The 24,021-nt window shown below is 34.5% G+C and overlaps 2 protein-coding genes and 1 non-coding gene across 9 annotated transcripts in view; 1 reads left to right on the top strand and 2 right to left on the bottom strand.

The window, feature by feature from the left end:
* Positions 1-157: 157 nt before the first annotated feature.
* ilkap (integrin-linked kinase-associated serine/threonine phosphatase) lies at positions 158-7,208 on the bottom strand. 5 transcript variants are annotated; one of them, XM_051128744.1, is made up of 11 exons: positions 6,908-7,208; positions 6,585-6,624; positions 6,345-6,463; positions 6,087-6,207; positions 3,704-3,810; positions 3,530-3,623; positions 3,366-3,453; positions 1,246-1,379; positions 1,046-1,165; positions 880-961; positions 158-616 (listed from the first exon to the last, which is right to left on the bottom strand). In XM_051128744.1, exons 4-11 carry the CDS (start codon positions 6,188-6,190, stop codon positions 476-478), a joined length of 870 nt encoding a protein of 289 aa, XP_050984701.1. In that variant the 5' UTR covers positions 6,191-6,207; positions 6,345-6,463; positions 6,585-6,624; positions 6,908-7,208; the 3' UTR covers positions 158-475. The 5 variants fall into 5 exon arrangements, with proteins under 5 accessions (XP_050984701.1, XP_050984698.1, XP_050984699.1 ...); XM_051128741.1 differs by having other exon boundaries at positions 159-616; positions 6,335-6,463; XM_051128742.1 differs by having other exon boundaries at positions 159-616; positions 6,087-6,204.
* A 188-nt stretch (positions 7,209-7,396) lies between these two features.
* On the top strand, positions 7,397-7,468 carry trnag-ucc (transfer RNA glycine (anticodon UCC)). Its single transcript has one exon. It is a non-coding gene; the product is annotated as a tRNA-Gly (tRNA).
* Positions 7,469-10,104: 2,636 nt separating this feature from the next.
* Positions 10,105-24,021, bottom strand: part of LOC127177137 (diacylglycerol kinase delta) — a 46,290-nt gene continuing 32,373 nt past the window's right edge. For all 3 annotated transcript variants that reach the window (XM_051129205.1, XM_051129207.1, XM_051129206.1), the window contains 18 exons: positions 23,529-23,623; positions 23,354-23,453; positions 22,967-23,243; positions 21,054-21,185; positions 20,847-20,975; positions 20,674-20,767; positions 20,478-20,588; positions 19,135-19,231; positions 18,939-19,046; positions 18,750-18,863; positions 17,173-17,307; positions 16,932-17,086; positions 16,563-16,674; positions 16,363-16,455; positions 15,140-15,259; positions 14,945-15,062; positions 14,737-14,867; positions 10,105-13,479 (listed from right to left, as the gene is read on the bottom strand). In XM_051129205.1, coding sequence (XP_050985162.1) covers positions 13,390-13,479; positions 14,737-14,867; positions 14,945-15,062; positions 15,140-15,259; positions 16,363-16,455; positions 16,563-16,674; positions 16,932-17,086; positions 17,173-17,307; positions 18,750-18,863; positions 18,939-19,046; positions 19,135-19,231; positions 20,478-20,588; positions 20,674-20,767; positions 20,847-20,975; positions 21,054-21,185; positions 22,967-23,243; positions 23,354-23,453; positions 23,529-23,623 — 2,211 coding nt within the window. In that variant the 3' untranslated portion in view covers positions 10,105-13,389. The remainder of the gene's footprint in view (positions 13,480-14,736; positions 14,868-14,944; positions 15,063-15,139; positions 15,260-16,362; positions 16,456-16,562; positions 16,675-16,931; positions 17,087-17,172; positions 17,308-18,749; positions 18,864-18,938; positions 19,047-19,134; positions 19,232-20,477; positions 20,589-20,673; positions 20,768-20,846; positions 20,976-21,053; positions 21,186-22,966; positions 23,244-23,353; positions 23,454-23,528; positions 23,624-24,021) is intronic.

Genomic DNA, 24,021 nt, shown 5'->3' with positions numbered 1-24,021 from the left:
TGTGCACTTATATTAACATAAATTAGAGATCTAAAAAATAAATAAAGCTCTTTAAACAGTGTTCCAGTAGGTTTGATAGTGCTGATGTTTTAAACAATCAATGCACACTCACTCTTAAAATACAAACATATAAAATGACATTGCGCTATGATGAAACTATCCACTAACAAACATTCTGGCACACACAGAATTTAGAGAGGACACAGAAATTGTGAGATTGTATAAAAGTTTATTATTTAGTATTTGCTGCCAAACAGCACAAATACTAAAATCTGACACAGTGTTTTCAAAAGCTCTGCTTTGGGAAAAAAAAATAAAAATAAAAATCAAGTTGAGATTCAAACATCTCTATAATAAACCACATTTTCATTTCAATCTACCACATCTGAATTCATGCATTCATGTGTGTCTGTGTGTGTTTGTGTAACAGAAAATATTCTGAATTGAAGTGTGTGTGTGTGTTTGTGTCATGATTTCAAAATTCAATAGAGACCAGAATGACAGTGACGTTGTCTGCACTGCCCCGCCTCACTGCCTCACTGGCCAATCGCTGACAAGCGGCTTCAAATCGCCCCGCCTCCTCGCTCTGCCCCTCCTTCTGCTCCACAGTCTCATTCTAAAAAATAAAAACATTTTAGCATTACACAAAGCAGAGATATTTTATTATCAAGATACTATTATAGATGTTATTCATTTTATTTATTTATTTTTTTAGTTCGTTTTAGTCATTTTGTTGTGTTTTTGTAATTTTTATTACAAAATAAAAATGGATTTTATTCATTTATTTTTTTTATTAAATTTTATTTCAGTTAAAGCTTTTTTGTCATTTTAGTATACATCAAGTTGAAGTAAATTAAAATAATATTTAATAATACACACCTCTATAATGTTGAGGACGAACTGAACGGCCTCGTCTGCAGAAAACACTTTAAAAAGCCCATCACATGCCAAAAGAACAAACCTAAAAACACACACAACACACTTAATCCTCAAACAAACTCCTACAGGTTTGAAACCACATAATAGTGAGAATAATTTCACCCACCTGTCATTTCGACTGAGTTGACAGCGCCGCACGTCTGGAGTGGAAATCACACCACAGCGTTTATACTGACCGTCACCGATGGAACGAGACACTTCCAGAACTCCCAGCACACGGCCGTCCCTGCAAACACACACCTGGTTACATCAACCGTGACCCGCATCCCAGAATCCCTCCTGATGGCCAAATCTGCACACACACACCTGACCGTGCCGCCCGCTCTCTGAATCCTCATGCGCTCCTCATATATGGTGGGGTTGTGTTCCTTACTGAGAGCCAAAGTCACACACTTCCTCTTCCCAGAATCCTCTGCCTGCTCCAAACGACACAGCACTGCCTGATGCGCAGACAAAATATAAATTTGTTTTGCACTGTGGCTTTATTTTTAAGATAATTAAGCACAGGCTTCGCTGAAATCAGGAGAAACAGAATCAGATTTAATGTTTAAAGAATGTCCAATGTCCAAACTGAAAGCTGATAGAAACATCACAATAATCCACAAGTAATCCACACCACTCCAGTCCATCAGTTAATATTGTGAGAAGACAAAAAAGCAAATCCATCGAGTTTTTAACTTCAAACCGTTGCTTCCAGCTAAAATTCCGGTCCAAAATCCATAATAATGATTCCTCTCCTGTAAAAAAAAAAAGTGGTCTGGTCTGAATCAGGAAAGAAATCTAAACAATCAAGCACCATTTACAAGCCAAACAGTCCAAAACAGCTCTGTAAAATTAAATTCCAGGACTTTTTTGATTTTCAAGGACAAATTCTAAAAACAGACTGATAAATAAAAATATACTAATAAAAGAAAATGCCAAAAATAAAGTGAAGCACATGCAAAGTATGCAACGATGTCAATTTAAACAAAAAGAGAAATAAAGCAAATATACTTTATTTTTTCTTTGTTTTTATAACTGTGCTGCCTTAATGATTTGATGTTTTCTACTGTTTAATTTGAAAAAAAAAAAAAAAATCGGAGCAAAACCGCTCCGAAATCCCGATTTGAATCAAATGATTCGCGATCCATGCTTCAAAGTTCCGATCTAAATAATGATTCCCGAACCATCATTTCAGATCTGCCCTGCGTCCCAATGTGCATACTATCCACCCTATCTGCCCTAAATAGTATTAAAATGTACTAGTATCACATAGAATTGAGTGGATAGTATACACATTGGGACGCAGACCAGGACTCGGAGCGTGGATCGCGAATCGTTCATCCGCAAAATGATTCCTAAACCCGCTCTGAAGTTCCGATCTAAACCAAATGATTCGCGATACGCGATTTAAAGCCCCGATCCGAATCAAATGATTCGCGATACTCGATCCGATTGGAGCGATTCGAAACAGTGAATCATTTTGCGACGCAATGGTTTAACTGATTCGGAGTTTCGAAAAGCTCTGTTTCACCCATCACTACGTGCTTTTTAAAATCATTGCAAGCGATGTCGAAATCTGAAAATGAATGTCTTTTTTAATTTGAACTGGTTTTTGCTAGCGAATCACTTGAAATGAATCATCGAAGTCACGTGTTTGAATCAATCGGACCTCTTCCAGCATAAATGACTCACTCAACTGATTCGGTTCATCTGTTCCTATTCTCACGTCTTCAGCCATGTTTACAGTAGTCAACATTTTAAGTGGATTAAAACCTTTCATCAAAGTTGTCCTAAACCAAAACAATACCTGTTCTTGTCTTAGGACAACTTTTATGAACTCTTTTGATCCACTTCAAATGTTGACTACTGTACATGACATAGTTAGTACTACTACTGGCTTAGCTCGTTAGTTTTGACATCAAGTGAAATAGGCCAAAAAAAAGTGTGTGAATTTTGTGTAAAAAGATATGTGCTTATTGAAAAAATTAAACACTTATTTCATAGATACATTGCCTTTCAATAATCCAAGCACTTTTCAAGTACTTCTTCAGGAATATTGCTATTTTCAAGGGTGTTCCAGGCTTTAAATTTCAAAATTACATATTCAAGTACTTAATGAGACTGGAAGAAGCATTATTATGGATAGAGGACTCATATTTTAGCAATGGTTTGAAATTAATATGTTGTAATGATGGATTTGTTTCTTACAAACAAGCAGCTTTTGTCTTCTCAAGATGTTAATTGATGGACTGGAGTGGTGTGGATTACTTGTGATGTTTTTATTAGATGTTTGGACTCTCATTCTGACGGCACCCATTTACTACAGAGGATCCATTGGTGAGCAAGTGATGGAATGAATCATTTCTCCAAATCTGATGAAGAAACAAACTCATCTATATCTTGGATGTCTTGAGGGTGAGCACATTTTTAGTATTCAGACTTACTCTACTGTCTCCCAGGTTTGCCACATACAGAACATCATCAACCACCAGCATACAGGTGGCCGTGGAGCCGTCCTTCCACGCAGGCTTCCTGTAACACACACATATACAGTGTTTACTTACTCTCAAGTGCTTTATTTAATATCCAGCAGGACCATTTAACTCACTGGCTGGAGGCTTTCTTCAGGAAGTCCTCATCAGTCTGACGGAAGGAGTCCAGCAGACACTTCCTCACCAGCTTCTCCAAATTCTCCACGTCACCTGTAAATCATGATGCATTGTGGTAACAGCTCATTATTGTATCTTAAAGTGTGATGAGGATCAAATTGGATGGGATTTACCTTTAGGAAATTTGCTGACCAGCGTGTGATGGAGATTCTCAGCAGCAAACTGTGACGCTCGAGCTCCACCGTGACCATCAAACACAGCGAAGTATGCAAGACGAGATCTGCAAAAAACATACAGATAGATGGATGGACGGACAGATGGATCAATAGGTGATGGATAGATAGATGGATGAGTAGGTGATGAATGGATGGATGGATAGATGGATAGATGGATGAATAGGTGATGGATGGATGGATGGATAGATGGATAGATGGATGAATAGGTGATGAATGGATGGATGGATAGATGGATAGATGGATGAATAGGTGATGGATGGATGGATGGATAGATGGATAGATGGATGAATAGGTGATGAATGGATGGATGGATAGATGGATAGATGGATGAATAGGTGATGGATGGATGGGTGGGTGGATGGATGGATCAACAGGTAATGGATGGATAGATGATGGATGGATCAAAAGATGATGGATGGATTGATGGATGAAAGGATGGATAAATGGATGGATGGATGGATTAATAGATGATGGATGGATGGATAGATAGGTGATGGTTGGATGGATGGATGATGGATGGATGGATCAATAGGTGATGGATGATAGATGGATAGATGGATGAGTAGGTGATGAATGGATGGATAGATGGATGAATAGATGAATAGGTGATGGTTGGATGGCTGGATGGATGGATTAACAGGTAATAGATGGATAGATGACAGATGGATGGATCAAAAGATGATGGATGGACGGATTGATGGATGGATGAATATGTGATGGATGGATGGATCAATAGATGAATGGATGAATAGGTGATGGTTGGATTGATGGATAGACGGACAGATGGATGGATCAATAGGTGATGGATGGATGGACGGATGGACGGACCAATAGCTGATGGATGGATGGATGGTGATGAATGGATGGATGGATAGATGAACAGGTGATGGATGGATGGGTGGGTGGATGGATGGATCAACAGGTAATGGATGGATAGATGATGGATGGATCAAAAGATGATGGATGGATTGATGGATGAAAGGATGGATAAATGGATGGATGGATGGATTAATAGATGATGGATGGATGGATAGATAGGTGATGGTTGGATGGATGGATGATGGATGGATGGATCAATAGGTGATGGATGATAGATGGATAGATGGATGAGAAGGTGATGAATGGATGGATAGATGGATGAATAGATGAATAGGTGATGGTTGGATGGCTGGATGGATGGATTAACAGGTAATAGATGGATAGATGACAGATGGATGGATCAAAAGATGATGGATGGACGGATTGATGGATGGATGAATATGTGATGGATGGATGGATCAATAGATGAATGGATGAATAGGTGATGGTTGGATTGATGGATAGACGGACAGATGGATGGATCAATAGGTGATGGATGGATGGATGGATGGATGAGTAGGTGATGAATGGATGGATGGATAGATGGATAGATGGATGAATAGATGAACAGGTGATGGATGGATGGGTGGATGAATGGATTGATGGATGGATGAATATGTGATGGATCAATAGATGAATGGATGAATAGGTGATGGATGGATGAATGGATGGATCAATAGGTGATGAATGGATAGATGATGGATAGATCAAAAGATGATGGAGGATGGATCAATAGATGAATGGATGAATAGGTGATGGATGGATGGATGGATGATGAATAGGTGAGGTTGGATTGATGGATCAATAGGTGATGGATGATGGATTGATGGATGGATGGATGGATGAATAGGTGACGGATGGATGGATCAATAGATGAAAGGATGGATGAAATGATGGATAGATGGACGGACGGATGGATCAATAGGGGATGGATGGATGGATCAATTGGTGATGAATGGATAGATGATGGATAGATCAAAAGATGATGGAGGATGGATCAATAGATGAATGGATGAATAGGTGATGGATGGATGGATAGACAGACAGATGGATGGATCAATAGGTGATGGATGGATGGACGGATGGACAGACCAATAGGTGATGGATGGATGGATGAATAGGTGAGGGATGGATGGATCAATAGATGAAAGGATGGATGAAATGATGGATAGATGGACGGACGGATGGATCAATAGGGGATGGATAGATGGATGGATGGATGGATGGATGGATGGATCAATGGGTGATGGGAGGATGGATGGATGGATGGATGGATGGATCAATAGGTGATGGGTGGATGGATCAATGGGTGATGGGAGGATGGATGGATGGATGGATGGATCAATAGGTGATGGGTGGATGGATCAACAGATGATTGATGGATGGATGGATGGATAGATGAACAGGTGATGGCTGGATAGATAGACAGATAGATAGATAGATAGATAGATAGATAACTCACACTTGCGAGGGGAGGTTGGTGACGCTGGCCGTCAGGTCTGGAAGCAGGACGTGTGCATCTTGCATCTCCTCTCGTTCACCGCGTCTCGCTGAGACAAAACCCATCAGCTTTGCAAGATCTGCTGAGACACAACAAACAGAAAGAGACAGAGATGATCACAGATCGTCCCTCTTTTACTACAAACACACACATCCCAAACACACACACTCTCTCTGTCAGCAACGCAATGTGTGTGGAAAGCTGAAAACCTTTACAAACTTTCTTTTCCTCTCGTTTCTCATCTTCCACCTCTGTCTCCTCCAAACTGACATCTCTCTTCCTCTTCTCTCCTCGTTCCTCCTCTGTGCCCTCATCCGGCTGCTTGGCTTTAACAGGACCTGTTCAATAAAACTTCATAACCAACACTAATACTCACACTGAAAACAGAGACAGATATGTTGTATCACTTCCAAAACCATGCATCATAGGCTATTTTTTAAAATTAAGTGAGCTGCCTACCAAGACAGCATTTTTGAGCCACACTTGTGAGGTAGGATCACTAGGATTTGAAACACAGACATAGATTTACATGCACTCACGTATTCTGCAGTATTCTGACTTCATGTATATATGCATGTATCACATTAATTTAACACGTTAGTAAGTAAATTAAACACTATATTGTTTATTTTTGTAAAAATGTGTGTTGGTGATACACAGGTTCATGCAGCATGCACTGCATGCACACCTCACTGCCCAAAATCTAAATTTAACCCCTAATCCTAACACATATAACACATGCAGGATAATGATTATTATATTATCAGTGTGAATTAACTCACCTGGATCATTTGTAGGTTCAGGAAGATCACCAAATAAATCCATTTCTGAACCAGAAGTGAACAGTCTAAAGCGAAAAGCTTGTTAGCTTCTGATAAACCTCAAAAACACACACCGATACACTGATCAAATCACACACGTACGCTGGCAGGTAAACGCTAATATGATAAATATAATAGCTAAGATAATCACAAAGGTGTAATGTTGGATTTTTTTGAGTAAAAGAGACTAAATGAGCAGATCGAAGAGAGGCGCTGTTTGAAAGTGTGTTGGTGTCTGTGTGTTTGAATGCAACAGCTATCAGGCTAATGCTAATTGAATGAATTTAAAGAGGAAATAGACGAAATTATGTTTAGTACCATCACTTATATTATGATATATGTGGTAAGCTGTTATGTTACTCATAATACAACACAGAAACACTTTATAATGCAGGAATCACATGTTTCAGTTGTGTTTAAAAGCAACTGTCAATTTCCTTAAAACACCAAGCGTTGGTGGTATAGTGGTTAGCATAGCTGCCTTCCAAGCAGTTGACCCGGGTTCGATTCCCGGCCAACGCAAAAATGTTTTTCAATTTTTTTCCCCTTTAATTGAGAACAGACATGGATACAAAGGAATATTTTTAAAAATCTGAAATAATTGAACATTTGCTGATAAGTAGCTGATGATGAGAAGTGTACTGAGGCCCATAGTATAAGATAGTATTATGCATATGTATTTGCGATTTTGTTTAAATTAAAATTTTAAAATTTAAAATTCGTGCTGCCACAGTGCGTGCCTGACTTATGTTTAATGTTTGTACAGTATAATGGCATTACACACTGTAATTAATTATTTATAATACATTTCTATTAAATTACTATTGTGAAAATAATAGTATTAATATTTATAGTAAAAATAGAAAATGACTATTTTATATTTTGAAAAATAATTTAGACAGTATGACATCATGTACTTTATTACTTATAATAAATAAAACTAGATGAGTAAAGTTTGAGAACAAACTTTAAGTTGGCTTGAGAAAGCCTAGCCTGAAAGTTTGAAGCAGTTGTAAAAGTATGGAAGCAGCTAGCATGATTTAACACATTGCTTACATGATTTAACATGTTGTTAACATGTTTTAGCATAATTAGCTTATTGCTTGAATTTTTATAGGCTGATTACAATGTTGTTAGCATGATTGGCATGTTGTTAGCATAATTTGCAGGTTAGTAGAATGTTGTTAGCATGATTAGCAAGTTATTAGCATGTTTCTAGCTTGATTAGCATGTTTTTAACATGGCTAACATGTTACTAGCTTGTTGTTAACATGTTTCTAGCATGATTAACATATTACTAGCATGTTACTAGCATGTTGCTAGCATGATTAGCAAAGTTGCTAGCATGTTTCTAGCATGATTAGCATGTCGCTAGCATGTTTCTGGCATGATTAGCAAAGTTGCTAGCATGTTTCTACCATGATTAGCAAGTTGCTAACATGTTTCTGGCATGATTAGCAAAGTTGTTAGCATGTTTCTAGCATGATTAGCATGTCGTTAGCATGTTTCTGGCATGATTAGCAAAGTTGCTAGCATGTTTCTACCATGATTAGCAAGTTGCTAACATGTTTCTAGCATGATTAACAAAGTTGCTAACATGTTTCTAGCATGATTAGCATGTCGCTAACATGTGTCTAGCATGATTAGCAAGTTGCTAACATGTTTCTGGCATGATTAGCAAAGTTGTTAGCATGTTTCTAGCATGATTAGCATGTCGTTAGCATGTTTCTGGCATGATTAGCAAGTTGCTAGCATGTTTCTAGCATGATTAGCTTCTTGCTAGCATGTTTCTAACATGATTAGCAAGTTGCTAGCATGTTTCTAGCATGATTAACAAAGTTGCTAGCATGTTTCTAACATGATTAGCATGTCGTTAGCATGTTTCTGGCATGATTAGCAAAGTTGCTACCATGTTTCTACCATGATTAGCAAGTTATTAGCATGTTGCTAGCATGTTTCTGACATGATTAGCAAGTTGCTAGCATGTTTCTAACATCATTAGCAAGTTGCTAGCATGTTTCTAACATGATTAGCAAGTTGCTAGCATGTTTCTAGCATCATTAGCAAGTTGCTAGCATGTTTCTGACATGATTAGCAAGTTGCTAGCATGTTTCTAGCATCATTAGCAAGTTGCTAGCATGTTTCTGACATGATTAGCAAGTTGTTAACATGTTTCTAGCATGACTAGCATGTTACTAGCATGTTGCTAGCATGTTTCTGACATGATTAGCAAGTTGCTAGCATGTTTCTAGCATCATTAGCAAGTTGCTAGCATGTTTCTAACATGATTAGCAAGTTACTAGCATATTGCTAGCATGATTTAGCTAGATTAGAAAGATTAGAAATATTAGAGTGAAGCTTAAATGAGTGTAAATGGATTAGAAATAGAACATAGAAGGGAAGCTTGATTGAGGCTCAAGGGATTCTGGGAGTTTGAAGAGTGTTGGCTCATTTGAACATTCTGTCAATGTAAGTCTATGGGATTTTTGGTGGCTTTGAAAGTCTGGTTTACGAAAACTGTAAGCCGGATCAGTCTAAAAAGATACAGCACACCGAGTCAGACCAGTCTGGGCCGAGTTTGGTGGTTCTAGCTTGAAAGCTCTAGGAGGAGACAGATACTGAAATTTGGCTCAGAAGAATAATAATAATAATCTTAAATAGTAGATCAGTAAATTGGCTTTCTCAAGCCAACTTAATAAAAAAATCTATAAATTAATATTAATATAAAAGATTATATTTTATTAAAAAAATAAAATGAATATATATGATACAGTTTAGTGTAAAGTATTATTTAAAATGAACTGCTTTTAAATTATTATAAAATATATTTTTAAAATGTTAAAACAAATTTGTTTTTATTTTAAATAAATAAAATATATATGTATAGTACGACACTATAAAACAATTTATTATTTATATTAAATATGGTTTTAAATTAGTATAACATTTAAAACAATAGAAAATTACATACAGCAAAATGACACTGTACTATGTAATTTATTATTGCAAATTACTATTTACTATTGTATACATTTTCTTATAATAAATAATATTAAAATAAAAACATATGCACAGCACAATGACACCATTTAATGTTATTTATGTCTGTTTAGTTAAAAAAAATATATGTGTGTGATAGATGACACAAAAGACAGCAGTTTCGAGTTACACAGAGCTTGTTTTAATACAGACGGTTTCACTGTACAGTAACAAGTTATTTACATTCTTAGTGATGGCCTATATACAAAAAATAAAAAATAAAACAACAAAAATCAGAGATGGACAGCGTCACATGGATGTAAGTTATAACTTAATAAAATAAATACTTAACAGTCAGATAAATCGGACACCCCAGGAGTCCAAAATGACATGATATGAGTCTGATTTGACTGTAAGACTGGATGTGAAGGAGAGAGAAACAAACACATACACACATACACACACACACACACACTTACTTGACATCTACATCTAACAAAACACTATTCTGACTCACACATGAAATGTGCAAAGCAGTTAAAGGGTAAAGACAGTGTTTGTCCCATACAGTCAATGTGTAATCCCAGAAGAGTGTAAAAAAGCATTTAAAAACACTATAGAAAACATGACTATCTGTGGTCAAGGCGACTGTGACATTGTAAGTTTTGTACGGCATTTGAAACAGTATTTCATGTCGTTTCCTAACCAGGCATGACGCAATTAGTTTCCAGCCGCAAGTACTGTTTTTTTAGTTTTGCCCCATTTTAATACTTGTTTTAACTCATTTTGAGGTCATCTGGTTGTGGACTTGAGTTTTCGACCAATGAGATGTTGCTAGTGTGTACTGATTTACATATACATATTTATCACGTCACGCCTGGTTAAGACTGTAAATCTGTAAAATACTCTGCCGTCAATGCTCTTTTAAAGACAATATACAAGAGAAATCTGTAAAATACCTGTTTTAAAGGAATGCTCCATGTTAAAGATATTCTCCATCAACAGCATCACAATGGACGTCTATGGTCAAACACAGTATGCTGACTTCCATTGAGATACGATAGATAGAGCTTTGGCGTTTGTATTCTATTAAGTGTTTGCATCAAACCGGACAGATCAGGATCAGCTGTTTTTGATTCAGACAGAGCCGCTGTAACATACAGGAATGGATGTGTGATTCAGGCTGATATGAGATTCCTCAGAATGCTGGTGGAACGTTAAGGCATACAGGAAAGGGAAAAGGAGGCGGAAGTGGAGGGGCGGGGCATAGTGGAGCGTTTGATTGGTCGAGTCTGATAAGTCAGTACAGTTGATTGTCACAATAACATGTTAAAGGTCTCTGGTTGATTTTCACCCTCCCAAACCTAGTGAGCGCCCTACTGTGACAGCATTTTAAGGCATCACATATTTTAAAACACCTTCTTTAAGCCAAATCCTAAGGTAGCATTACACGTATGATAAAGTGGACAAAGTAGAGAGATTATGATTAAATTAAAATAAATTAAAAGTGTCTGCCGAATGCAAAAATTGAAATATAATTTATTCCTTTCAATTAAAGAAGTATTTTATTTTATTTGATGTATATTTTATATTTTTCGTTGAATTCAGTGTTAGTCTCTTTGGATAAAAGTGCATGCCAAATGCATACATTTTGGGATTTGTTTGCTTATTACAAATCATCTTGAATTATTTTTAAATTATTATTTTGATCAAACAATCAAAACTAGTTATTTTCCTTTATTTTTTTTACTGAATTCAATGTTAGTCACTTTGGATAAAAGTGCATGGCAAATGCATAAATGTAAATATTTGGGTGGGATTTTGGAATTTTTTCCTTATTACAAATCATCTTCAGTTAATTTTTTTTCTCAATTTTAATTAAACAATCAAAATAATAATTTAATTTAATTTTTCCAGTCAAAAATAATCATTTTATTTTTCCTTGAATTAAAAGTGCATGCCAAATGCATAAATCTAAATATTTGGGTGGGATTTGGGGATTTTTTTTGCTTATTACAAATCATCTTCAATTAATTTTTTCCTCAATTTTGATCAAACAACCAAAAATATTTATTTTATTTTATTTTTCCTTGAATTTAATGTTAGTCCCTTTGGATAAAAGTGCATGCCAAATGCATGAATGTAAACGTAAATATTTGGGTGGGAATTCAGGATTTTTTTGCCCATTACAAAATCATCTTCAATTAATTTTTTTCCCAATTTTGATCAAACAATCAAAAATTATTATTTTATTTCATTTAATTTTATTTTTCATTGAATTCAATGTTAGTCACTTTGGATAAAAGTGTATGCCAAATGCGTAAGTGTAAATATTTGGGTGGGATTTGGGGATTTTTTTTGCTCATTACCAAACAAAAATTATTATTTTTTTATTTTAAATTTTATTTTATGCAATACAATGCAATGCAATGCAAGTTACTTTGGATAAACATGTCTGCCAAATACATAAAAGTAAATATTTTGGTGGGAGACACTGGCTATACATTATTCTTTGCATATTGCAACTAATCTTTAATAATTTTTTTAATTGTATTTATATTATTTACTTCATTAATTTATTATTTATATTTATACGTTTTTAATTTAATTTAATTTAATAATTTAATTTAATACCCTGAATGAGTCACTTTGGATAAAAGCATCTGCCAAATGCATAAATGTAAATTATTTGACCCAATATTAAATGTTTTTCATTTTTAGATAGATAGACAGTGTATTTTATGTTAATTTGAGCATCAAATTGACTAGAAATCATTTGAGAGTCTCTGGTGGCTTAGAAGGCAGCTGTCTATGTAGGCAGTAAACAGAAAGGCAGCTCACTAGGTTTTGCACAGAGCCAAACGTCTTCAAGACAACATGAAACCGCATTCACCACACATTTAGCTCATTAAAAAAATGACATTTTAAAATGAAAATGAATATTTAGCAGAAAGTAATGGGGGGACTTAATGTTATCCATCAGGATTTGATTAGATCGTGAAATGCAGGGTTTGAGATTATAGGCTAATATCATTTTCGGCCACGGTGACATCAGCGGAAATAAAAAAATCTGTTTTCGAGGTGAAGAAAATAATAAAATTCTAGTGGCAAATTTAAAAGACAAGTATTCAAAAAAAAAAAACAAGGGGTGAACTTGGATTTCATGTTGTCTTCAGTGAATTTTCATTTGGCTGGATGGTCATTTGCTCAAAGTCTGATATTGGTACGACCCTCTGATGGCTCTTGATAAATCTCCCCCTTCTAGGTAGCACAATAGTTTCCCCCAAAGCGATGATGTCACAAAGGTGGAGAACAGAAGGCACTGTGATTGGTCGAGTCGAGTGGTCGTTGGTCCTCATGAGGTGGTGGGCGGAGTATGGCTGATTCAAGTCGTGACTGAGCGTTTGATTGGCCGAGTGAAGCTACGTCACGTGAAACGAGGCCTCTGATTGGCTGCGGAGCGTCTAGGCTTCGCTAACTGTGCTGTTTCGACTCAAATCCCTGATTCCCTGCAGGATCCGCTTCATGTGGCCGACTTTAGTCACTCCGAGATCCTGACACACACACACAAACAATGCTTTAAATGTGTAGTTATTCACTCAAATAGTACACATTTTGTGTTAATAATAACACAAACCACAAATACGATCATTCTCATGCAAGGGACACCATAATAAAATTTAAAAGGCAGTTATATTTTTTCATTGTAAAGACCTCAGTAATACTGTGAAAAATCACTATTATAAGATTTCGTAATTTTACTGTGATTTGTCATTTATTATTATTCTGGAGTAAATTTTATTTATTTATTTTATTAACTTTATTTCAGTTAATGTTTATATTTATTTAATCATTTATTTTATAATGATTTTTAACCGTGTTTAGATGTTATTTATTTAAATCAATTTGTTTATTTTTAATAATCATTTTCTTATTTTAAATAAAATTAATATTTGCTTTAAATCAAGTAGTTATTTTACAAAATTAAACAAATAATATATATATATATATATATATATATATATATATTTTTTTTTTTTTTTTTTTTTACACAAATGTGTTTATATATTAGTTGTCTAAATCAAACTTTATTTATTTGCTTTAATCAATTTTGTTATTTAAATTAAATGAATACTTTTTAATTCAAAAGTAATTCTTTTGTAAATGTATTATTTTAATTAATTATTTATTTTAAACCAAATTCATTGTTTATTTCATTTTTTATTTTAAATCAAATTTAAATCAAATTTTATGAATCAAATTTAAAAAGTTTAATCCTATCTTTATTATTTACATCTATTATTTCTTTATTTAAATCAAATTACTATTTACTTTAATTCAAATTATTAAATAATTTTTTATTAATCATTTTAATCTTTTTTATTACCCTCAAATGTATTTATTTTTTAGTTAAATAAAATTGTATTTTATTACACATCTGCTTTAATCAATTCCGTTATTTAAATCACATTAAAACTCTTTCATTCAAATGTAATTTTTGTCTATTTAAAACAAATTTTATTTATTATTTTAATCTTTTTTTATATATACACTTCATTTTACTTTAATCCAAATTTATGTATTGTTTATTTAAACCAAATGTATTTATTATTTTTATTAATCACTTTATTTTTATTTTAAATCAAACTTAGTTATTTATAGCAAATTTTATTAATCAAATTAAAAATATATATATTATTTACACACTTTTTTAGACTGTTATCTTTCAGACTTTTTTCGCCACAAACCCCTTGGAAAACTCCTGGATTACACCACAAGTAGTGCATCTAAATGTGTGCGCCTTTTCATACCTTCAGGTCTCTCCTCTCCAGCTGAAGCAGCTCTGGTCCTCTGATATCGTGTCTGATGAAGATCTCCTTATACTCGGACAGACAGAGCATCTCCAACCAGACGCCCACTTCCTCCACGCCCCACGTATTCACTGCTCACACAACACACACGTGTGTTACACTCATACACACCTGGATGATGTCAGAGGTCAAAGGTCAAAGGTCATACCTGGCATGTTGAGGGCGGCGCACGTCTCCTTGTTTTTGTTGTTTTTGTCTTTCTTGAATTTGGGCACGAGACGGAATTTAGCGCTACGACTGCGCTTGGAGAAATCAGACAGCTGACCCTGCATGCAAACACACATGAGACTGGAGCACACAAACACACACCAAAACATCCCAGAAACAGCTGGATCTCACGCACCTCGTCGTCGGCCGGGTCGATGAGCTGACTGAGCCAGCTGATGTCTGTCAGTCTGCGTAACTGCTGAGTGACTGAAGCCAACGCACCCATCAGCTGATCTTTCTGAGGAGGATCCAACTGCTGCAGAAACACACAGAGACAGAGCTACAGTCAGAGCATGATACGTCTAAATCATTGAATCAAATCAATTCAGTGCTAAATAATTTTATTTACCCTTTTCTTCTCGTAAGAGTAGGCACAGCGATTTGTAAGTTTTATTGGTCTTTTTTTTATTTTAACATACTTTAAAATAGAATTTATTCCTGTGATGAAAAGCTGAATTTTTATCAGCTGTTACTCCAGTCTTAAGTGTCACATGATCCTTCAGAAATCATTCTAATATGCAGATTTATTATTAGAATGATCAATGTTAAATAATATCAACAGTTGTGCTGCCAAATATTTTTTGGAACCTGTGTTATATATATATATATAGTTTTAGTTAATAATAACCAAGGTTAGATGTGTTATTTATTTAAATATTTTAATATATAAATATTTAATTATTTATTTATTTATTTATTTTAATAATTGTATTTAGTTACATCAAATTTATTTTAATTTTGTATTATTTATTTTCATTATTTTTAATTAACTGGAAAATCATAAGCAATCATGACAGTGTAGTACATACTGTGAACAGTGTTATTTTAATATCAATTATTTATACTATTATACTACAGTATGTTGGTATATTTTTAATATATTTAGTATATTTTAGTATATTTTTAAGCACAAGTATGTTTTTAATTTTTAAATTTTAGTTTAAATTTTTGTCATTTAAATTTGCATTTTTGTCTTTTTTAATCTGTTTTTTATATTTAGATATTGTATTTCAGTTATAGAGTTATTTTAGTACTTCATCTTAAACATTTTGTTTTAGTTATCTTTTTTTATATAATATTTATATACTACTTTACTTCATCTTTATATTAAAAAGTAATGCTTTTTAAAAGTTTTAGTTATTTCCTACTCATGCACATGCAAGTTCTACAGTAAATTACATCTATGAAAAATGTGATTGGTCATTTTAACTTAAAGGCCAGACTTCCATTCCAACAGCCGCCATGTTGACTGATTTTTCCTATTAGTTTTTTTTTTTTTTTAACAAGTGGTCCATCTCCTCACCCTTATATTATTTGTGATACAGTAGACACACGCATTTCTCTGTATAATTCACTCACCAGGCACATCTTCCCTGCAAGCAGCAGTTCGGTCTCACTGTGCAGAGCTTTGACATTACTGACCATCTCCATCACCACGCTGCAGGTCAAACCCTGTGAACACACATACGGCATTTCAAGGATGTCGTGAAGATACCTTTATGAACCAAAACAGTTCAGTTATGTCGTAATCCACATGCAGTGATTGACAGCTGACTCACCCCGCTGCTTTTAGAGTTGGCGTACACCAGATCCATGGCTTTAGAGCTGGCGTTGACAGCATGAGCCAATTCCTGCTCAATAGTGTGATGAGACTGTGCCACTTCCCTGATACTGAACACACAAACGTGCACATTTAACATATATATGGTGAAGGCCACATTTATTTGATTAAAAATCAGTAAAAAATTATGAAAAAATATTATAATTTAAAATAGCTGTTATCTATGTAAATATCTGTTTAAATGTAATTTATTCCCGTGATCAAATCTGAATTTTCAGTATCATTACTCCAGTCTTCAGTGTCACATGATTCTTCAAAAATCATTCTAAAATGCTGATTTGCTGCTTAGAATTTAAAATCCTTGTACCTGTGTATAAGAGCACCGGCCGCCTGTCCGAACAGGCTGATCTGAGCGGTTTCCTCTTCCGAAACGATCTCCGGCTGCGATGCATGCTGGGAAACCAGCCGTGGAATCTCACCTCTCTGTTTATCCTCCCACGACTTCAAAGTGTTCTCGAACGCCTGCAAAACAACCATATGTGAGCTGCGTTTCACTTATCCAAGAGCTTCACCTCGAGTTCCCATAATGCTGTGCCTGTGGTACTAACCCGGTCTCTGGTGAGGGTTTGTGTGCGGTTCTTGTGGAGGATCCGGATGTATCCGGGCGGTTGGATCCAGGCTTCCCCGTCCACCTGCACAGGTACACCTTCATCTCCCAGAATAGTGATCTTGACTGTTCGACACTAATTAGACACACAAACACACATATATGATTACACAGTTCTAACAATCAGTCTATGTTATATCCTAATTTAGATAGCCCGAGCCCGACCTCAGGCCAATTTTCACGTCATAGTTCAGACGCAGGCCGGGCTTCGGGCCTGTTTTAGGCTTCGCCTTATTTTTCTATTTTAGACATCCACCAATTATGATGAAAAAAAAATTCTGCGCTGGTGGAAACGCCACAAGAGTTTACTTTCGCTTTCACTTTCGAGACTGTCTCGGAAGGCGTTTAGTGTCTTTCAGCCCAGTTGGAAGAGTTCGGCGTGAATGTGTCGGTGGGAAAATAGTCAGGAGATTTTTGAATAATTTATTCAAGGATAAAGTTGCTGATCCTGACTCGCCATCTCCTCTTTGGACGCGCCGTTAGAGAGAAATGCATCTTTACAGATTACATAATGAAAGAGTTTTTGTTTTCATTTGTTTTATTTCATTAAGTAATAATTTAAAACTTTCTATAGATATATTTATCATGTCTGTAAGGTATGTATTCACAGAGTTTCGGTTCAATTTTTGTGAAGCAATCCTGTTGAGACCACAGAAAGCGCACCATGTTTGTTTTCTTTATTTTACAAAAGCGCCGTTTGCAAGGTTTTGTTGATATTGTGAGTGCACACAAATAAAAGTAGAGCCTTTACAGTTCCGGATGATGTATTACTCTTACATTTATCTAGTTAACATTGTGTTAAACTTGAACTGTTTTATATCTTGATTTTATTTTATGCAAGTCGTGATGATTTGAGGAGGAAAGATAGATTAAACAGACTATGATCAGTCTTCCGGTGGCTGGTTGGTCCTTACTTTAAAAAACAAAAACTTATATTTAACAAACAAACAAAAAAAAAAAAAAAGTCTAAAATCACTTTGCCATTACATACAAAGCTGAACTATTTTAATAGGTGAAACAATAGTACAAGCTGTTTTGGGAGAAGGGGGGAAAAAAAGATGAGGTCGGGTCAGACTCGGGCCAAGAATTCTGATAAGCTGTCGGACAAGGGCCGGGGTAGGGCCTACATTTGAGGCCCATGCCGGGCTCTAGACTACACTGCCATTTGGAATAATTGCTATTTTTTTTAAATGTTTTTAAAAAAAGAAGTCTTTTCTGCTCACCAAGACTGCATTTATTTGATTAAAAATACAGTAAAATTGTGAAAAAATATTACAGTTTAAAATAACCATTTTCTATGCGAATATCTGTTAAAATGTAACTTATTTCTGTTATCAAAGCTGAATTTTTAGCATCATCACTCCAGTCTTCAAAGTCATATGATCCTTCAGAAATCATTCTAATATGCTGATTTGCTGTTTAAGAAACATTTCTGATTATTATCAATGTTACAAACAGTTGTGCTGAATTTCTGATCAAATAAACACAGTCTTGGTCAATGTAAGTATCTATGTGTACCTGTGCGATACGGTGGTGCTGTAGATTAATAACTCTAGATACAGCCATCTGCATGCTGCCGAACACAGCCACCACCTCCAGGATCTTATCGTCAAACGACGGGGCCGTGAATGTCTGTAAACAAAAATGCATTTTAACTGCAAACGCACTCTTATATATTTTACACAGGCAGTTGTTGCACAAACGTACATCGTCCTCTTTAGTTCCGCCCCAGAAGTTCGTTCCTCCTGCGTAACTGGGAATATTCAACACGGCGATTCCCTGGAGACTGGGAAGAGGAATTGGCCTTCCGTCACACTATAAACACACACACATATACACAGGTCAGGTATGATTAACCTTATGACATGTACATACAAACACACACACACGGACACACACTGACCTCCAGCAGAACTCTCTGTTCCAGGTTCTTGTATGTTCTGTGCAGAAGTTCTTTGGTTCCCAGGACTCCATACCACATCATGTTTTTAGTGCGACTCCTAAACACACACACACACTTATGTGAGTAATTTAATCTCCATCGTAGACTTCCAGTGCTTTTTACAGACAAACATCATTTAGACCTAAACGTTCTAATACAAAAGGCCTTGGGCTGAAAGTAAATGTTGCATTATGTCCAAATATATTATTTTAAAAAGTACTAAATTGTTACAATATTTCAATAATTAAAACAAAATTTTAAAATGTTTTTGAAAAGTTGTAATTATTTTTACTCATACTCGCTTAGTTTTTGTTGTTTCAATACAAAAATAAAACATGCTAAAAAGATGTTAAAACAAAAACATACATTAGAAATGGAAATATGCTTTTCCCTCTTCTTGTGATACAATATTTGATATTTCTGCATGTTTTCAAAAAAAATAAACTGCAAAAACATGAAATTGACACTTTAAACATGACTGTTAATGGTTTCATTTGAAGCTAAATAGAAGTTTGACAACAAACACATTATTCTGTCGTGTTAATCATAAGTATACCTTTTTAAAGAAGTTCTTTATAAAGTTTTATTTTAATTATTATTTATTTATTTTATTTAAAATAAAGGAATTACGAGGATTCACTATAATACTACACAAACACACTACTATAATAAATATATTATTTATTTCTGCAACAATTACCTTTGTATATCTATATTTAAATATTTTTTAAACATTTAAAAAAAATTCAAATGTTTTAAAATGTTTCATATATTTTTCTCATCTCTCTCTCTCTCTCTCTCTCTCTCTCTCTATATATATATATATATATATTTTTTTTTTTAAGATTTAAGCTTTTGTCAGACAAAATGTTTGGGGTCAGAATGATTTTATGTGTGTGTGTGTTTTTTTTTTTTTTTTTTTTTTAGAAATAATACTTTTATTCAGCAAGGATGCATTAAATTAATCAAAAGTGACAAAATTAAGAAGTTACAAAAGATTTCTAATCAAATGAATGCTGTTCTTTTGAACTTTCTATCAAAGATTTCTGAAAAGTTATTACTACAAAATATTAAACTGTTTTTAACTGATTTCTGTGACACTGAAGACCGTAGTAATGATGCTGAAAATTCAGCTTTGATCACAGAAATAAATTACATTTTACAATATATTGACATAGAATACAGTTATTTGAAATTGTAAAAATATTTAATGATTTTTTCGGTTTTCACTATATTTTTAATCAAATAAATGCAGCCTTGGTGAGCAGAAGAGACTTTGAAAAGTACGATAATGTGTCATGTACCTGCATTTCTCTGGATGCTCATCACGTTTGTTGTTGAAGTCCAGAGAGATTTTGGCATCCAGACCGATCCCGAAATAATTATTCATCACACATTTCTCCGTGTACAGATCCCTGAAACACACAGAGAAGTTTTTCCATCAGCCTTTGCCATAAATTTGATCAACTGACAAATAAACAGACAGAAATGACAACTCACAGGTTCTCCGGATCACAGTTGAACGGATCAGCATTGACCAACAGCCTGGTGATCACCGAACCGCTAAAAGAGCCCGACACACCTGCTCTGAGACCTGCAAACACAAACACACAACATGAGCCTCTGAACAACAGCAGAATCTCAGCTGTTTCCACACAGTCTCCCAATCTTACTTGGGTAGAGGATCTTGGTGTTCAGCATGGGCATGTTCTCTCTACTTCCCGTATGAGCAGGAAGTGAGGCGGAGCTTCCAATGGACAGGCTTCCTTTACTGATGAGCTTCTCACATGGAGTCTTAGACGCTGAGATAGAGAGGAAAATGAGTAAGCGAGTGAGGTTGTATTTGATTATCGAGGCTTTGTGTTTTTAAAGCGCCTCACCTCGTCTGCTGGGTCGCGCTCTGTTACTGTATGACGACTGTAGGGATAATGTTTCTGAACCATCATCCTCGTCTTCTTCCTCTGCTGGGAGTGAAGGCAAACCCTCCGTTTGAGCGTTCTGTTCATCCACCGCTGAAAGAAAAAAAAAAAAACATATACATGTGAAATCTTTAGTTTTGAACTAAAATGTGAAGTAGGACAGAGCTGACAATAATAATAACTCTTTATTTTGAAGATATTGATTCTTAGTTCCTAAGATTGATCTTTTAGTGAATGCTGTTTTGGTGATGCATGAGCAAAACGTCTCATGCAATAATTGCGATACGCTTTGCGTTTGTTACTTTTGTCAAACAAAGTCACAGCTTTCAAATTCTGTCAATTTTATCATAAAATAAAAAAAAATTGTTTTGATGCTCTTTAATGTTGCATGACAGATCACTGTAGCCGAGAACCGATCATCTCTTTCTCTTTACTACTAGTTATAGCACCAAATAAACATGAATAACCATTAGTAGGTGTTAAAAGAAACAGAAAAAACTTAATTTGAAATGATTAATGTCTCATTAAATCATAAATCAGTGTTTTAGACATTAATAAAACAGCCTGTAAACAATGCTTGAAAAACTGTAGAAAGGAGCATTTTGATAAAAGTACAAATATATATTTATTAAAATATAATTTTTTTATACAAATAATATGCAAAAATATGCATATGCATTTTCGTTATATTTTTACTTAACCTATTAGTTAAGGCTTATTTAATGTATGTTTAAATAAATCTGCCATGAAAACAATTTATTTATGACAGCTGGAATTTAAATGTTTATATTTCAACAACAAACTGGAGTAGAAACATAAATATTATTATTACTACTATTATTATTATTTATATTAATTATTTAAAATGTGATATAAAAACTGCCTTAAATGCAAATAAAACGTTTGTGTGCAATGTTTTTATTTGAGTGTTGATTATTACATTGCTAGATTATGACAAAATTATTATAACTGTTTTTTTTTTTTTCAAATGTTAAACAATCAGGATTACTTCATTTTGAAATAAATTTTAGTTACGTTTTTCAGTTTTATTCCTATTAATCATGCAGTCCTACTTTATAGTATATTTATATCCTATTATAGTATTTATTAAATTGAATTACTGAATTATCTTTTTTTTAGTAATTTAGTTATGTATTTTTGTCATTTCTATTAGCTTTTGTTTTTTTTTAATATAATTCTATTTAGCTTTAATTTGTTTTTATTTCATTTGAAGTTTTAATCATTTTAGGACTTCAACTTAAATCTCTAATTTTTTTTAATTTACAGTTAAGAATAAATACTCATATTTACAAATTAAAAGTCACCTTTTCACCAAATTTTTGGATTGTACAAAAATAGCAATTTTGAATTGTTATTTAACAGATAATTATTACATAATATTTACATAATTTATACATTAATAGAATTTTTAATGTAAAAAATCATTAATTTTTATAAAAAAAAATATAGATTTTTCCTTTCAAATTCTGTCAATTTTATTACAAAATTTAAAAATGTTGTTTTGCTGCTCTCTAATGTTCTTTAATGCTCTCTCTTTACTACTAGTTACAGCACCAAATAAACATGAATAACTATTAGAAGGTGTTGGAAAAACACAGAACAACTTACTAAAATGATTCATGTCTCTCAAAATTTGTTTTTATTTCAGCTGAAGTTTTTAAAATTTTAGGACTTCAACTTAAATCTCTAGTTTTTGAAGGTTTACGTTTTTCAGAGATAAACAATACACAGTTAAGAATAAATAATTCATATTTACAAATTAAACGTCACAAGATTCAATCAAAAATTGTACAAAAATAGCATTTATCTATTAATAGAATTTTTAATGTAATTTCCTGCAGAAGTAACGCTACCTTTCTCGGTGTGCTCTATGATTTGTCTGATGGCTTTCTTCAGACTGTTGGCACGAAGCATCAGCTGCTCTCGGGGTTTGAAGATGGCGGCAGGCGGACGAGGTGAACAAGGAGCCGTGACTGTGGGCGGGGCAGTGGGCGGAGCCAGAACCACACCCTCCCCGTCCACCTGCTCCTCAGCGATAGTGGGCGGCGGCGCAGACATCACACTGCTGGCCTGGGCTTCCTCGTTAAGTGTTTTCAATAACGAGTCTAACTTTTCTTTAAGCACACCACACTGTGCACAAAAACATCATGAGTCACCCATCAGCCAATCACAGAACACTTCCAACCTTCCAACAGCCAATCATAAAAATGCGAGTCATCCAATAGCCAATCAAAGCTGACCTTTTTAGCCATGGCCTCTGATTCATCTGAGTTTTCTGTGTTTTTCTCGTAAGCACGTCCAACTTTCGCAACAAAGTCTTTTACCGTCTCACACAGGACTCTGAAAAACACACTTTTAGATAAACAACCAGCAAGAATATGCATGAACAGAAATGCTCACATATACAGTACGTACTTGGCAGATGAAATGACCACGGAGTGCTGGTCCGATGTCAGGATTTTAGAGAGATGAGCAGCAACTGAGTCCTCGTAGGTCAGAATGTGCTGCACCTGAAACAAAACAGCCAATCAGAAAGGAGAAAACTCAGAACAGCCAATTAAGAAGAGAGGAAATGTAGAAGAGCCAATCAGAGCAGAGGAAACATATTTCAACCAATCAAAACAGAGGAAACACACAACAGTAGCACTTCTTTTAAAATAAAAGGTTTTGATTTCATACTGTCATACTGATTATTTAATTGTAAATAAAAAGGTTATGAAAAACTAAATTACAACTGTTTTTGGTGTAAGAAACCTTGACCAACATTAACATTATTAAAATAAAATAAAATAAAATAACAAAATAAAATAAAATAAAATAAAATAAAACTCCAGATTTGCTGTGCTTGTTTGTAGGGCAACAAAAAATATAAATTAAATTAAAATTAAACTCCAGATTTCCTATGCTT

The sequence above is a fragment of the Labeo rohita genome, chromosome 15, assembly GCF_022985175.1.
Source record: "Labeo rohita strain BAU-BD-2019 chromosome 15, IGBB_LRoh.1.0, whole genome shotgun sequence".
Lineage (NCBI taxonomy): Eukaryota > Metazoa > Chordata > Actinopteri > Cypriniformes > Cyprinidae > Labeo > Labeo rohita.
This window is presented reverse-complemented; position numbering and strand designations above follow the sequence as displayed.

Bases quoted from the DNA above. Each gene is read 5' to 3' on its own strand.
- ilkap (XM_051128739.1), bottom strand. From the start codon at position 6,950: ATGGATTTATTTGGTGATCTTCCTGAACCTACAAATGATCCAG. The intron at 6,208-6,334 runs GTTTTCAGCTTT...GTTGTGTCTCAG, and splicing joins GGAAAAGAAAGTTTGTAAAG to CAGATCTTGCAAAGCTGATG. The intron at 3,624-3,703 runs GTAAATCCCATC...CATGATTTACAG, and splicing joins GGTCAGCAAATTTCCTAAAG to GTGACGTGGAGAATTTGGAG.